General features: G+C 34.2%; 1 protein-coding gene across 1 annotated transcript in view; it reads right to left on the bottom strand.

The window, feature by feature from the left end:
• Positions 1-17,989, bottom strand: part of LOC131855482 (pro-resilin-like) — a 35,598-nt gene that overhangs the window by 10,594 nt on the left and 7,015 nt on the right. Inside the window, exons 2-3 of the mRNA XM_059206759.1 lie at positions 16,861-16,896; positions 242-377 (exon numbers count right to left, since the gene is read on the bottom strand). Of these exons, the coding sequence (XP_059062742.1) occupies positions 242-377; positions 16,861-16,878 (154 nt within the window). The 5' untranslated portion in view covers positions 16,879-16,896. The remainder of the gene's footprint in view (positions 1-241; positions 378-16,860; positions 16,897-17,989) is intronic.

Below are 17,989 nucleotides of genomic sequence, written 5' to 3'. Positions count from 1 at the left end.
AAAAAAACCGCTTCTAAATCCCTTGCGTCGTTTAAAGATTTAAGCATACATAGGGACGGACAGACAGCGACAGCGACTTTGTTTTATACTATGTAATGATATAAAAATGGCCAGATCAAATAAGCAGATTCATAACTACGAATATTTGTATTGTGCAGCAATCGAACCCGAGACTATATAAAATAAGGCAGTATGCTAAACATCTAGACCACCGAGGTCGTCATGTAGTAAACAAAATTACCTGTGTTTGGAGGGAGGTAACTGTTGCTAGGGGTGTTGTAATTATTAGTGTGGTAGTTATTTTGGGGAGGTTGGTAGTTGTAAGACACTGGTGGCTCGCTGCTCACCATCGTGGCCAATACAGCGATACTCAGAACCTGAAGAAAAAAAAAATAATTAGGACATTTTTTTTAAGTTAAAATTATAAATACCTTAAGGCAGTACTTTGACTATGAATAGAATGAACCACGCAATAAAAAATCTAGTAAAGTGAAAAGCACTTTACTAATTACGGTACTGACATGAAAAAATGTTGAAATAATGTTTATTCTTCCTAATCTTAATTTAGAGTTCCTTAGGCTACTTATATTCTAGAATTATAATTTATTTTATAAATTAAACGTTTAAAACCTCTAGTCTGTCTGTCAGTCTCAAATCTCTGAAACGGTAGTACCCATTTTGACGGTATTTTCATTGGCAGATAGCTAATGTTACAAGAAGTAACTTAGGCTACTTTTTTTACATGATTTGATTTAAATCCACGTACGATAACTAGCAAGTTTAAAATAAAAAACTGGGCGATCACTAGTATAAATATAAATGTAAATGTAAATCTAAATATGTATATATAACTCAAAGGCGACTGACGTAGTGATCTATCAACGCACAGCCCAAACGACTGGAAGGATCGGGCTGAAATTTGGCATGCAGGTACATGTTATGACGCGGACGTAGGCATTCGCTAAGAAAGGATTTTGATAAATTCCACCCCTAAGGGGATTAATTAACGCGAGCGAAGCCGCGGGCAAAAGCTAGTGTAAATATAAATATAAATATCACAGATAACATAATTGTAAATATAAAAGATAATAATAATATTTATTTATTGCCAGAAAAAACACCTAAATAGACATTTGTACCTACACTGTTTACTTAAAGAAATCAAAACAGAAATAAACCTTATTTAAATTATTAACCGGGACTTAACACGAATAATTTTATGGCAAATAATATGAAATAGTAAGCCAAAAATAGCCGTGGTCACTAGCTAGTGTAACCTAGTCGAAACGTCGAGAGAGGTAAATAACTTTATTTGCCATAAAATTATTCGGTTAATAATATAAATAGTGTATACTAAACACAAAAGTTTAAAAAGAAATAAACCTAATAAAAACCAACCAGAAACCTCTATTTACCTAAACTGAAATTTATACTTAATTAGTAACAAGATAGGGTTCAAAACCAGTTTGAGAATGAGATTAAACAGTAATCAGGCACCTGACCAGTTCCCTGTTGTTATCTGATACAATTATGTTATTACGGCGCCATTTCTCACGTTTAATTAAGTCATTCCCATGAGGTTACGTATGCCTAAAACTGGGACACAAGCACTGAATCATTGGCAAGAAATGCCAGGATTAACACATTCAAAAGCCCTAATATCGGGCTACTCGAACAAATACTCCAATAGACTACTGCTATTGAGTAAAAACAACATATGCATGATGACTAGGGCCCTCACAGGACACTGCTAATTAAACAAGCATATGGCTAAACTAGGCCTATGCACGACAAGAATCTGCAGATTCTGCCAAATTGAAGAGGAAACGCCGCTTCACATCCTATGTGGTTGTAGTCCACTCATGCATAAACGAAATATCTCCTTTGGAAAGTTTACACTCTTTCCCGAGGAGATAAAAACCATCGCTACTAAGAATATCCTTCAATTCTTGTCCCTGACGGGTCTAGGTAGCGAACTTTGAAAAAGGGCGAGTACAATAGATCTATGTAGGTCGCAGTGCTACAGTGCTACAAACATCAGACAATAGCCCAAACATCCCAATAAAAAAAATGGGGTTACGTACTGGATTGCAATACCATAATGCCTTAACTGAATAGCCAGCCGCTAGAACTACCTAGATAAAGATAAATACATGCCGTTTTTTTATCTACATATTAATACGTAAAGCAAAAACTTTGTACTTCCCGAAGATTGACTGGTAGATAGATATAAGTCCGCCTCTTGTACCATAACTTATTGGTCAACTAGCTACTCGCCGCGCCGCGGCTTCGCACATGTTTATACATATAAACCTTCCTCTTGAATCACTCTGTCTATTAAAAAAACCGCTTCAAAATCCGTTGTGTAGTTTTAAAGATTTAAGCTTACATTGGGACAGACAGTGACTGCCACTTTGTTTTATACTATGTAATGAAAAAGTTTAAATAAATAAATATACAAATTTTATAGGCAAAAATATCACTCTAGTATTTTTATTTATGTATGCGAGTTTTAGTTTACTAATAATAGCTAATACCTACTAGCTTTGCCCGCGGTTTCATCCTATATGTTATTCTGATGTACAAGCTATATTACTGTAAGGTTTCGTCAAAATCCGTTCAGTAGTTTTTGCGTGAAAGAGTAATAAACATTCATCCATACTCACAAACTTTCGCGTTTATTATAGATTATCTTATCAGTACTAGTAACTAAACTCATGTATGTAAGTACCCCTCCGATCCCCCGTCCAATTCAAACGGGGATCGAAATTACGACGAGCCGAGGTTCGAACCCTAGGTGCCCTCAGACTAAAGTCGTATCCGTCAGGCGGGAGTTGGCCTTCAGCCGCTCCATAGTCCGTCCTTTAGTTTGGAGTGCCATCTGCACTCGCCCCCTATCGTCCGGTGAAGCTGTAATACTACGTTTATTCAGCGGCTTCCCCTGCCACTCTCGCTGCCGGAAATATTGCCGGGCGACAACTGAGCGAGAGGGCTGAATGTAACAACACGCTGCCACTCGCGCTGCCAGTTCTTTGACTCGCGCACGAAAAACCGACAATCGAGGGAGCACTGGAAAGCGCCAATGGCATGGGAAGTGTTTCCACTCATGTTTACACTCTGGCGCTGCTCACTTCCCTGCCCACTCGGGCTGAGTGTAATGCCCAATTTACACTCAGCCCGAGTAGCGTTACAGTAAAAAAAAAGTATATAAGTACAATAGTTGTCAATAAGTAGCGTGACTTTTAATTTACAAAATGTTAACTTACGTTTAAAAAATGTAAAAAATGTGTGTTTCAAATCCATTGTTATAGAATTTAATGATTATTATCAGATATATAAAAAATTGTTGATTTGCATTTTTATTTAAATTAACAACGGATGTTACAGTAACAAGGTACTATTTAATCCATTTATCCGGGATTATTGTTAATGTGAACTTCTAAACCCACACAAATAAATATTTTGTTCGGACCCAATGCTAGCTAGCAATGTACCATGTCAGCTTGACCTACACGTGGTTCCTCCTTAATACAATTGTAAAAATAAATAAAAAAATATTGTAATAAATTCCTCTTAATCTGCTGCGATGGGCTAACTGACCTGACCTCATGTTCATCTTATCATCCTCCACTGGTGCCCCGCCAGCGTAAACCGTTAGCGCAGGCGGGTGCACCAATAATATTAATAATAATAATAAATGATAATATAAAGATATGGTTTTTAATTTTTAAATGTTATACTAAAGCAGAGCGCAGTGACAGATGTGTGTAACAAAGCAATACATGAAAAGAATGCTCATATTTTAAACTAGCTTTTGCCCGCGGCTTTGCTCGCGTTAATTTATTCCCTTAGGGGGGGAATTTATCAAAATCTTTTCTTAGAGGATGCCTACGTTATAGTAACTTTATGCATGCAAAGCCTCAGCCGGATCGGTTTAAAATTGACAAAGTTTCGTACAAACTTTCACCCCCTATTTTATCCCCTTGGTGGTAGAATTAATCAAAATCCTTTCTTAGCGGATGCCTACGTCATAACATCTACCTGCATGCCAAATTTCACCACGATCCGTCCAGTGGTTTCGGCTGTGCGTTGATAGATTACTATGTCAGTCACCTTTGAGTTATATTTATTTAGATATGGATAAACGAATATAAAAAACTGCCAGTGATTCTCACTGTATGTCTAACGATGGTTAATAAAAAAACTATATGGGGGTTGTTAGTAATGTCATATTATGTTATCTGTGGTAATGTGAACTAATCACCCCTTTGCTAATGTTGCTACCAATCAGAGGTACAAAATCACATTTATTAGGCTGGGTCGCAGTTTTAATATTTATTTTTAAATCTTAATTGATAATAGATCATTACTAATATTATAAATGCGAAAGTAAATCTGTCTGTTTTGTCAGTCTCTATTTCACGCCAAAACAACTGAGTGAACTGAACCGATTTAAATGAAATTTGGTACACACATAGTGTAGACCCTGAGGACTTACGGACATACGGGCTACTTTTTAATGCGAAAAAAGGCTTACAAGGGGTTGTAAGGGGAGATGAAAGTTTGTATGGATATATCGTAATTTTTAAAGCTAGATGCTTGAAACTTATTATTAAGACTGTTGATTAAATATAAATAAAAATAACAAAAATGAAAGATTTTATAGAAATTCGTTATTTTTATAAACAAGACTGATTAAATTTTTAATTTGGAATTTTATAATTAACCTAAATAATTTAAAATGCCATCAAATTACTATTCCACGCACAGGCACAGCTAGTATATTATAAATAGTACCATTTTCATGGCCCTGTTCCGAGTAACTCATAGATGTGTACTCGTATGTTACTACAACTTCAAGGACTACCTTTATTTGTACAATCTACTATGGGATCTGCATATAATTATTACACAATATTGTTATTATCTTGTCGATAGCCTTCGAGCCTACCATAATGCTTTGACTATAGCAATTTAGACTTTCTTACAGCTTTATATAAAGGTTCATTTGCAATGAAAGCGTTTAGATATTAGGATTGCAGTCACAAACAAATAGAACGTTGAATAGAAATGGTATTAGATGTTGTGCTTGTTTGTTATAGGGATTGGTTCACATGGCGCGTATAAGAATATATCAGGACAAAACCCGGGTAGAGTACATATAAAACTGAATCATATGCACTAAGAAATAAAGTCGTAATAAGAATTTTACATTAGCTGTGCCCGCATGAAATTTATAGCCTATATGTTATTCTGGTGTGTAAGCTATTACTTTAAAGTTACATCAAAATCCGTTCAGTTGTTTTTGCGAGAAATATCAGGTAGAGTTCGCAGTTCCACCTAGAAAGCATGTTAAATTCGTAATACCACGATGGGCTAACTGACCTGACCTCATGCTAAGATGAGCATGAGGTCAGGTTCCTCCTCTGATGGGGGATCAGCAGCAGCATCAGCATCAGTTGACCCATCGTGGCATCAGGAATTTAACATGATGGTTTCCTGACGGTACCGCATGGAGCTCATACTGATATTTCTCGCAAAAACAAAAAACAGTAAGTATAAAAAAAATAGGAACTATAAATAAATTTTATTTCTGTTTTTGGGAAACGTGACGCAGACAAAGTTACGCAGGTTAGCAATATGTCAAATCAAATCAAATAATAATATCTTTATTCATGTAGGTCTATTACAGACTCTTATCTATACATCTATACATATAAATAGTGTCTGTTTGTAATATTGAAATAACCGTTTTTTACTACATGCATATGAATATAAATACGGTACATACACTAAAATAACATTTTTACAATTTTTGTCTGTCTGTCTGCCTGTTTGTTTCGGCTAATCTTTGAAATGGCTGGACCGATTTGGACGGAACTTTTTTTGGCAGGTAGCTGATGTAATAAGAAGTAACTTAGACTTCTTTTATTTAAAAAAAATGAAGAAAATTTAATCTAGTATATCTAGTATTAAAAATGGATGGTATGGAAAACATATGAATAAAAATATACTTTCATTAGCGGCCAACTTGTCCTACATGAATAAATGATTTTTGATTTGACTTGATATGACATGTCAAATCTACCGTCAATGTGGGGAAAGGGCATTGTTAGAAATCTGGACTGATGACACCATTGCTCCTCTACGGGGTTCCCCCTGGAAACCATCGTGATAAATTCTTGGTGAATTTGTCACGATGGGCTAACTGACCTGACCTCATGCTCATGTTATCATCCATTGGAAGGATCAGGTTCCCTTGCGTCAAGTTAATATGATGGCAAAGAATAGAATAGAATAGAATAGAATAGAAAATCATTTATTCAAATAAACTTAATTTAAGCACTTTTGAATAGTCATAACAATTTGTTTTTTATCTACCACTCATTCGGAAAGCTGTCTCATCACAAGAAGAACGAGCAAGAAACTTGTGTGTTGCTCTTTAAATAATTCTTGTAAGTTTACATTTACAAGTCGAAACGTGTGAATACAAACTACCAACAAGCACTAACTACTACTACTTTTTTGGGTCAAATATAATCATGCAATAAGATTAAATCAGTCGTAGTGATAAGAGCAGACCAGTCCCTACAAGCAGCACTCGTTCACGAGTATGACGGATGAGCCAGCCATCACTGCGCTCGACCATATTTTAGGGAGCCCATTGACCCGGCCCATCACGCCGCCACATGTCTGGACATTTTAGTGAGCATGACTAGTCATTCCACTCGACCACGTCACAGCTACAAAAATTACTATATGGTAGTTACAGTATATTTACATAAGGATGCATGCGGCAATCAATACAAAAGCCGCTACGCTATCATATATCAAGAAAGCAGTATGAAAATTAAAATTATAACGTTGTCCGCAATTTTACAAAATATTGCAATAAACTTATTCTTGCTATATATTGCTATCATCTATAAATTCATCTATCTTATAATAGGCTTTTTTACATAACATTTGTTTAATATAAGATTTGAATTGCCTCTCTGTAAGATTTAGCGTAGACTCTGGCAGTTTATTATAGAATCTTACGCAATTACCATAAAATGAATTACTAACTTTGTGTAGACGGCATTTCGGTAAAATTAGCTTATTTTTATTGCGTAAGTTTCTACTTGTACAGTCTTTAAGTTTCTTGAAACTATCTAAGTTTTTCCTGGTATACATAATATTTTCATAAATGTACTGTGAGGCAACGGTGAGGATATTTGATTGTTTAAAGCATTGACGTAATGACTCTCTAGAACCCATACCATAAATAGAACGTATGGCTCTCTTTTGTAAAATAAATATAGTATTTATATCGTCAGCTTTACCCCATAGCAGTATGCCATATGACATAATGCTATGGAAATAACTAAAATATACAAGTTTTGCCGTCGCCACGTCTGTTAATTGCCTTATCCTTCTAACTGCATAAGCAGCAGAACTAAGTCTACTGGCTAATTTTGAAATATGGGGCCCGCATTGTAACTTCGAGTTCACTGTTATTCCTAAAAAAACTGTATCATTAACAAAATTTACTATTTCATCATTAAGCAATAGCTGCGTATTTACTTGTTTTACATTAGGCAGCGTGAATTTAATGCACTTAGTTTTATTGGAGTTCAATAATAGATTATTACATGTGAACCAATTTAGTATAGCAGAGATATATTTCATATTTACATCGTCTAATTGATTACATTGGCGATCAATTTTAAACACTAACGAAGTATCATCCGCAAATAACACTATATCTGCAACTTTCTCTACCATGTAGGGAAGGTCATTTATATAAATTAAAAAGAGAAATGGGCCTAATATTGCAAAATTCAAACTCGTCAAGGAAAGTGGCTGGGCACTGCTCGCATTTTTGCATTTCGCTATGAGTCTAAAGTAAATATTTATTGACATGAATTATAAATAAATTTAATGTATTTATAATTTATGTAAATTTAAAAATACCGACTCTTATGATATGTCAAATCTACCGTCAGATCGGGGTGCTTTCAAGCTAAGAGGAACTGACAAGAAAGGGGCCGTTCAAGTATTACGTAAGCAGATTTATTACAATTATTTACCCCCCATCTCCCTTGTCAGCAAAAGATAAAAAGCTCTTACACCCTCCCCCATGATTACGTAACATTTTGGAATTAATGTATTGTTTTTGTAGCAAAGACAAAGCAAGGGTTGCCATTCGTGTAAAAAAGTAACTATAATATATAATAACTACCGATGACGGAATCATTATCTAGACTCGCGTATCCCCCATGTCATCCAAAATAAGCAAAGTAAAGACCCAAGTAAACACGAATGGCAACCCTCGTATTGTCTTTGCTAACAAAACAGCCGTAGATAGGGCGTACTTACTTCAACGGCCCCAATTTTTTTTAACGTAATATCTTGGAAACTTTACCCTCTTTCCCGAGGAGATAAAAACCATCGCTCCTAAGAATATCCTTCAATTCTTGTCCCTGACGGATCTAGGTAGCGAACTCTGAAAAAGGGCGAGCACAATAGATCTATGTATGAAAATCGATGCAGGTGCTACAGTCACCTGACAATAGCCCAAACCCAATAAAAAATAAGGCCCCAAACTTAGCTCTTATTTTTTTCGCATGTGCTTGTATATGATTAAAAAGATTCGTTTGTATAATATGTAGATGTAATACATATCTACATATTTATTATCTCTTTAAACATGCGCGTTCTAACGCCATATACGCTTTGTTCCTGCTGTTTAATCGCATCATTCTTGTGAAAGTAATTCGTAGCTGCATGTAAAACTGTCCTAAATCCATAAATTCACGAGCTACACAGCACTGAGCTGTATTAATATGCAACTTTAATCATGTAGGTGTTATGTTGCATCATATAGATTGGATATGTAGCCTATTTTATCTGTGGCGAACACTGTTGCCTAGTTAAAACCACTAGTTCTGGTGACTTAGGCCCTGTTGCCGGTCACCGATGGTTCAGGGAGAGACCCCAAGTAGTACCCGAGACTTGTGACACGGGTGTGGGTTTAAAGGGCCCTTTTAAATGCAATAACACTCATCACTACTTATGGTACCCTCCTAGTCCCAACTAATAAACCTCCAAATGCCTACAATATTCACAATTACATATCTCTTATTTGTTTCATAATAATAAACACTCCAACCTTTCGCTCCAAACTCCCGCTACGTCAGTTCCATCCATCCATCAATCTACTTGTCAATGTCACAAAGATTACTTTGGCTCTGGCCTCTGCCGTTACGTTGCAGGTTACTTTGAATGCCTTCCATAAAGGAACATGATTGTTAGTTTTTTATTTAATGATGCCTCACACGATAGTTAAATACATCCTCACACCGAACAAGAATATATCCTCTCATCTGCAAAGGAGCCAATTATTGGACTTGGACACTAGCGTATACAGCATTGACTCCGGAAGCAACAACCTCCGCGTGGCTGGATTGAAGCGCTTAAAGCGAGTATAAAATTAAGAACAACTTAACCTAACATACATTGGGGAGGGGATGGTCAGTAATACCAGTTCGACCTCCACGCGGTTTCCCCTGGAAACCAACGTGGAAAATTTTCATTTGCCAAGATGGGATAGCTTATCTAACTTCATGCTCATTTTATCATCCTCCACTGTGGTGCCCCTCCAGCGTAAATTGTTAGCGCAGGCGGGTGCATAATTCCATTATCCTTACTAATATTATGAATGGAAAAGTAACTCTGTCTGTCTATCTGTCTCGCTTTCACGCTAAAAGTACTAAAACGATCTAAATAAAATGTGGTATCCAGATAGTCTAACCTCTGAGAAAGGACATAGTTTTTAATGCGAAAAAGGGATTGTAAGGGGTTAAGAGATGAAGGATTATTAGGAAATATCATTATTTTTAAAGCGAAACTTATTTTTTAGGCTGTTGATTAAATATAAATAAACATTTTGCTTTATTTCGTCAAGATCACTATATTATTATTGGTAGGGGGGGGGGACGGTTATGGATGATAATGGAATGGTGCACCCGCCTGCGCTAACGGTTTACGCTGGCGGGGCAACAGTTGATAGGCACGGAGGATGATAAGATGAGCATGAGGTCATGTCAGTTAGCCCATCGTGACAAATTCACCAGGAATATAACACGATGGTTTCCAGGGGGAACCGCGTGGAGGTCGACCTGACATGGTACATTGCTAGCAATGGGGTCATGAGTCCACATTACTAACAATCTCCTTCCCCCCCCCCCCCCCCTGGGGTTTGGACTATTGTCAGGTGCTAAGACCGATCTGTATAGATCTTGTCATCCATAAATTAACAATCCCATCTTCCCTGAAGCTGGGGTTATCTCCTCAGACCGGTAGTTGACATTGACCGTAGGTTACAAAAGACCAATTACATGACTGCACAACCACCATCAACAATGTTGGTTAATATATAATAGCCAATATGAATAGCAGTGAAGTAGAGCAATTGCGCAATATTATTAATATCAGTACAATGTATTTTTATTATCTGTATTGCGGTTTGCGTGTAATGAATGGAAACAGAACTAGGTTCTTCATGAAGGTTATTTTATATAATTAAATAATAATAAAATAAAAACCAAGAATAGAATAGAAAATCATTTACCTGCATCATATTTTGATGGTATGTCTTCGTAATGCATCTAAAAGAGAATATACCAAGCTTTAAAGTTAAATATTGTTTTTTTTTATTGGGAAGTTTGGGCTATCATATACCTGCACCTGTAGCACTGCGACCTACATAGATCTATTGTGCTCGCTCTATTCAAAGTTCGCTACTAGACCCGTCAGGGACAAGAATTGAAGGATATTCTTAGGAGCGATGGTTTTTATCTCTTCGGGAAAGAGTGTAAACTTTCCAAAGGAGATATTTCGTTTATGCATGAGTGGGCTACAACCACATAGGATGTGTAGTGGCGTTTCCTAAAGTTAAATAGATTAGACATAGGAATATTTAATTAAATATTGGAAGAACCAGCTTCTGATGCAGCCAAGTTGTTGTTCTGGATGCTATCATATTAGTTTTAGTTTAGTTTATTTTAGTTATTTAGTACAGGTACGATGGGATCGTCATCATCATCATGACATATCATTGTAATGATATATTTTATTTTGAAAGTAACAAATTTGTTACAAATTATTATATGACGGGAGGTAATTTTTATCTTCCTAAAAAACAAAAAAAGACTATTGCTAGTTTACTAGCGTATAACATTTATGATATTATAAGTAGTATAACGGATTTAATTAGTAATATTAGTAATTATACTAATAATGTGACATGTGTTAATTTAAACTAACATCTACGACATTGGTTAAGCCACAGGATATGGTCATTATTCATCAAAATATTCGTGGCTTCTCCAGCAAAGAATTAGAATTAAGTCTTTTCTTAGAATCTAACAATGTACGGGTGTTATGTCTGACAGAACATTGGCTTAAACAATATGAAATAATTTGTCCTTTTGAACATTATAATATAGCTAGTTTTTTGCTAGGAACAATGCCATTCATGGCGGGTCAATTATTATTTTAAAAAATGATGTAGAATATAAAAACCGTCAAGACATTGTAAATATTTCTATTGAGCAAACAATTGAACTATCTTGCGTAGAATTAGTTACTTGTATAATAATTTGCGTTTATCGTCCGCCATCGGCTTGTTTTGATTCTTTTGAACTGGCTATGGAGGAAGCATTGAGACGAGTCGCACGGAGGAATAAAACATTATTTGTATGTGGCGATTTTAATGTTGATTTATTATCGGAATGCTCAATAAGCTTAAGATTGATTAACTTATTTAAATCATTTAATTTTCACAATCTTTTTTTAGAACCCACTAGGGTCGCAGGAAATTCTGCCACTTGTATAGATAATGTTTTTTGTAATTGTGAAGTAAAGGTGAAAATGAATTTCGACTGTCTTGGATCTGATCATTATGGACAAAAAGTTATAATTGAAACTAAGGGATCCAAAGGGACTCAAACAATTACATGCAGACAAATAACACAAAAGAATTTGGCACGTTTTAAAAATAAAATTGAACATAAAATATCTAGTGTCATAGTACCTCAATATGACCCGGACATTGTATGTGAACATATTTTTAATTTAATTGAACATGAAGCTAGCAGTGAATTTAAAACAAAAACCTTTTCAACTAGTGTTAAATCAAAGTTTTGTGACTGGGCCACGTTTGGTATTTATAAGTCTAGGGCTAATCTTTACGAACTTTACGAAAAACGAAGCTATATATCCGATCCCTTATTTCATGAACATGTAAAATCTTATTCGAAAATATTTAAAAAGGTTTGTCATACAGCTAAGTCTCTCTATTTAGGTAAAATAATAACTAAATCTAAAGATAAAATAAAAGCCACTTGGAAAGTAATAAATAGCGAAACTGGAAAAGTTAATTTTCAAAATAGCAAAATAGCTTTAAATATTAATAACAAATTGGTAAATTCCGACACAGAGGTCGCGGATACATTCGAATCTTATTTCACTAATATTCCATTAATTACGACACAGGCTCTAAAATCTTCCCCGTCTGCTGCTGAAACTTTACTAACAGACAATGTTAGCAAGTCATCAGCTGTATTTAACTTTAGACATACATCATCAGTAGAAATAATGAAAATATTCAAACAGCTTAATAATAAAAAAACAGAGGATCTATGGGGTATATCTGTTAAAATACTGGATAGTATAATGGAAATTATTGCGCCCTCTCTTGCTTTTATTTTCAATAAATGTATAGATGAAGGTAAATTTCCTAACATAATGAAAATTAGTAAAATCATACCGCTTTTTAAATCTGGAGATAGGAGTGACCCAATAAATTATAGACCTATATCTATACTCCCAGCACTCAGTAAAATTTTTGAAAAAATAATCCTTATGCAGCTTGTCAGTTATTTCAATTTAAATAATTTAATCCACAATAGTCAATTCGGTTTTTCCAAAGGTCGTTCAACTACAGACGCAGGTGCAGAGTTGCTTAGACACGTATTTGCTGCATGGGAAACTAAAATGGATGCGATAGGTGTTTTTTGTGACCTTTCTAAGGCTTTTGATTGCGTTGATCATAATACATTGCTAAAAAAACTTGCTTTTTATGGCGTCAAAGACAATGCTTTAAATTTAATAAAATCTTATCTATCTGATAGAATACAGAAAGTGAAGGTTAGCAACGCTACGTCTGACGGGTCACTTGTGCAAATGGGTGTACCTCAAGGATCTATTCTCGGTCCATTTTTATTCCTAGTTTACATTAATGATCTCCCATATACCATGCAGGATAGATGCGGCATAGTATTATTTGCAGACGATACTTCATTGATTTTTAAAGTTAATAGAATGACTAATAATTATGACGATGTAAATAGTGCTTTGCGGCGTCTCCTGCACTGGTTTACAACTAACAATCTTATGTTAAACGCTAAAAAAACAAAATGTGTTAATTTCTCTCTGTCTAAAAGTTTTAATACTAATTGCAATATTAAATTAAATGACGAATCTCTCGAATTTATAGAATCTACTGTCTTTCTAGGAATCACACTAGATAATAAAACACAATGGGGTGCACAAATTCAAAGCCTTGCAGCGAAATTAAGTTCAGCAGCTTTTGCCGTGCGTAAGGTTAGACAGTACACCGATACTGATACTGCTAGATTAGTCTATTTTAGTTATTTTCATAGTTTACTTTCTTATGGAATATTACTATGGGGAAAAGCGGCAGATATTAAAAATATATTCATATTACAAAAACGTGCCGTTCGAGCGATCTACTGTATGAAGAGTCGTGACTCATTAAGAGAGAAATTCAAAGAGGCAAATATTCTCACCGTTGCTTCTCAATTTATATATTCAAATATCCTATATGTTCATAAAAATCTTGACTTATTTCCAAAAAACAGCAATATTCATAATATTAATACAAGATTTAAAGACAAACTTGCTGTCCCCAAGTATCGTTTAGAAAAAGTTAATAGGTCTTTTATGGGAATAGGTATAAAAATTTACAATAAGATACCAAAGGATATGTTGGAATTACCCTTAAATAAATTCAAAACATCTGTTAAATCATATTTACTGAGCAAAGCCTATTACTCACTAAACGATTACTTGAATGACGAGTGTGCATGGCAATAGTTGTTCATGCACTGAATTTTCATTTAATGTTAGACATAGACACCTATATAAATATACATTGTAAATAAACTGGCTTTAAAAAAAAAAAGTAATTCAATTGAGTTTCTTGCCAGTTCTTCTCAATTGGATCTATATACCGAACTGGACGGTAGGGAAAAAAATAAAATTATAATGTAAAAATTTGACGTTCATAAGCGGCTAAAATGTCCTACATGAATAAATGATTTTTGAATTTGAATTTGAATTTGAATTTGAATCAAATTTTGTGTACAAAAATCCCAAAAAATAAAGAGAAAAAGAATAAAAGAAAATCATTTATTCAAATAAACTTCATTTAAGCACATCTGAATAGTCATTATCATTTTTTTAATCTACCGCTCATTCGGATAGCTGTCTCATCACAAGAAGAACGAGCAAGAAACTTGCGTGTTGCTCTTTTAATAACCATTGTAATTTTACATTTCCAATTCGAAACGTGCGAATACAAACCACCAACTAGCACTAGTTTATTAGCTTCAGATAACAAGTACATAATAAGATTAAAACTCATTTATTCATGTAGGACATTTTAGCCGCTTATGAACATCGAATATTTTTTACTAGTTCATCTGCTTGTTTCAGTTGCGTTAAATTTCAATAAAAATACATCCTATGTGTTATTCTAATACGTAAGTTATATTACTGTAGAGTTTCATCAAAATGAACGGATTTTAATGAAACTCTACAGTAATATAAATAGTTAGTGTAGTAGTTTTTGTGTGAAAGAGTTACGAACATCCATCTATACTCACAAACTTTCGCGTTTTTTTTTTTTTATTTATTTTATTTGTTTCACTGACATTATTATTATTATTTTTTTAATAACATGTATTGACTTCAGCTGCGATTTGATACAGCAGAAGTTTTCGTAGGGCTAGTTGTGTTTCACTAGGTGTTTATCATATATATTTAAATAGATGACACACATACATATTTACAAACTTTCGCGTTTATAATATTAATAAGATATTGAACATTTCCAATAAAAATAAAACAACGGTTCACCATTTTATACACTGAGAGCTCTTTTGGGGTTGCACTTCTACAGTAATGTTCCTAGCTGACTAATATATATATAACACAAGGTTCACTTAAATTTTTTGTTTGTTTTATACCAATCATTTCTGTAAGTTTGCAAGCGCCAAATTCAAAAACGGCTAAACCAAATTGGATGAGGTTTCCACTAGTACATTGTGGTAAGCTTTACATAAAATTTTGTGTTTATTTTATACCAATCAGTGTACAAACGAAAAAGTTATATGAGCACGAAGCCGCGAGCTCAGCTAGTGCCTACTATAATTTGAAACAATCAGCTGATTATGCAACTGTGCTCATACCGTGACATTGCTTATTATGTCAGCGTAATGAGATGATCTAATGATATCATAATATACGAAGATGGCATTAAGTAAGACAAATAAAAAATTCTATATTATAGGTTACAATATATGGACGACGGTATGTTGACGACCGCGGTGGTTTAGCGGTTCAGTACACCACTTTAATCCCAATGGTTCCGGGTTCAATTCCTCGCATGGTCCAAATATATGTTGTACATTCATGATTATGATTGTTTGTATCAGTTTGGGTGTTTTCTATGTATAATGTGGCTGTATTTACAAAAAATATTTAACTAATTTTTACAATTGTCTAGTACCCATAACACAAGTTCTACTTAGCTTGGATTAGATGGCGCTGTGTGAATTGTCCAGGGTTGTTATTTCTATAACATTATGGGATTGTAAAAATATAGATGATAATGGAATTATTAATAATAAATAATAATAATATTCTCAGGACAATTCACACAGCGCCGTCTAGACCCAAGTTAAGATACAAATACATAGATCTTTTTTTTCGTAAATACATACATATTATACATAGAAAACACCCAGACCGATACAAACAACCATACTCATGAGTACAAATGTTTGTGCCGTGCGAGGAATCGAACCCGCGACCATCGGACATAAAACTGTGTGCTAAACCGCTAGACCACCGAGGTCGACCAAATCGTTGTCAATAAATTATTAAAATAAATTAATTAATTAATAATAAACTACGTATTAAAATTAATCAATTAATAATATACTAAAAAATTAATCAATTGATTAACAATAAAGTATTAAAATTAATCTATTAATTAATAATAAATTACTCCATCTGATTTAATCATTCAAATGACCTAAAAGCCCATGTCCATGCTCATATTACATCGTCTTTTTCGGTCGGTTTAGCAGTGACGTATGATGGACAGACGGATACACTCATTTACAATATTGATTTAAATTAAAATACCTGTGAAAATATTAAAAATTACAAACTGACTGGGAAAACTTGTTGACTGGGAAACGTTCATCAACCACAATTTTTTTAAAAACAATATTAATTTATATAAATTAATATTGGTGGTCAACAAACATGGTCCACATTTTTGATGGTCAAATGGTGCTAATTTCGGGTTGTATTTATTATTTATTAGCGGATCATTAAAAAAAAATATTCCACCCTTATCACTTATGTGTATGAAAAATATTTTACTTCCTAATCTCAGATCTATTGACTACACACACAAAATCTCATAAGAATCGGTTAAGCCGTTTCGGAGGAGTTTTGTTACAAATACCGTGAGTAGATAATTTTTTATATTAGTTTTACCTTGTAATACACCGTCATGATGATGTCCAGAATGTCCTGAAAAAGAAAAATATTGTTAACATCAATATGTACATACATGATACTTACATACGACCTCGGTGGTCTAGCGGTCTAGCACACTGCTTTACGTCCAATGGTCGCGGGTTCGATACCTCGCACGGTACAAACATTTGTATTCATGAGTATGGTTGTTTGTATCGGTCTGGGTCTTTTCTATGTATAATATGTAGGAAAAAAATATCTATGTATTTGTATCTTAACTTGGGTCTAGATGGCGCTGTGTGAATTGTCCTGAGATTATAATTATATTAATTATTAAAAAATACATTGGACCTTCGAGTATAACGTAGTATAACATACGTACAATAACCTTAATAGACCTTAGGCATTTAGTCCGCCTTGCAAGGGCAGATCCCACTTTGGCGCCAGGAGGGGATCACACAGTCGTAGTCAAGTCAAGAACTTATAATTTAATTTTGATAACATACATTGTACATAAGTACATTTATAAAATACCTACTTTTTACTTGTGTCTACTAAGAAAGAATAAATATTTTTAGGTACTGTACTTATGTACAGTACCTAAAAATATTTATTATTTATTGTACACTTGAAAAACTTAATACATAATAACTAGTATATATTGCCATCTTCTCTTGAAGACATCCAGAGAAGCACTATTTAAACATAATTAATTAATATGGAAGGGATGTAGTTACATAAAATCTGTATGGTGACTTAATATATGAATAAAATCATTATGTTCAATTAGTGGTTCACCTAAGTCCTGGGCTCAGGGGGGTCATGACCCCCTCCCCCCTGGATCCGCCATGTATACAATTTTGCATGCAAAAGATTAAATAAATAAATCTAGGATGGATATGAAATATTAATTAATGAATCTTGATCTGTTCTTTGTCAACGTATATCGTCACACAAAAATCACATAATAATTTGATTGGCTGTATGGGAGTACTTCCTTTTGCCTTTCCTTTAAAGGATAAATGAAACAAAAAAAAAAATTACTAAATATATTCCTTTTTTCTATACACTGGTACATAAGAAATTAAACAGATGGTGTGAAAGATGGTGACAATCATACTCATGAATACAAATGTTAGCACCATGC

This window comes from Achroia grisella, unplaced genomic scaffold, assembly GCF_030625045.1.
Source record: "Achroia grisella isolate CSIRO2021 unplaced genomic scaffold, CSIRO_AGI_Agris_v1 utg1433, whole genome shotgun sequence".
Classification (NCBI taxonomy): Eukaryota; Metazoa; Arthropoda; class Insecta; order Lepidoptera; family Pyralidae; genus Achroia; species Achroia grisella.
Note: the sequence above shows the minus strand (reverse complement) of the source record. Positions and strands in the feature narration are given on the sequence as shown.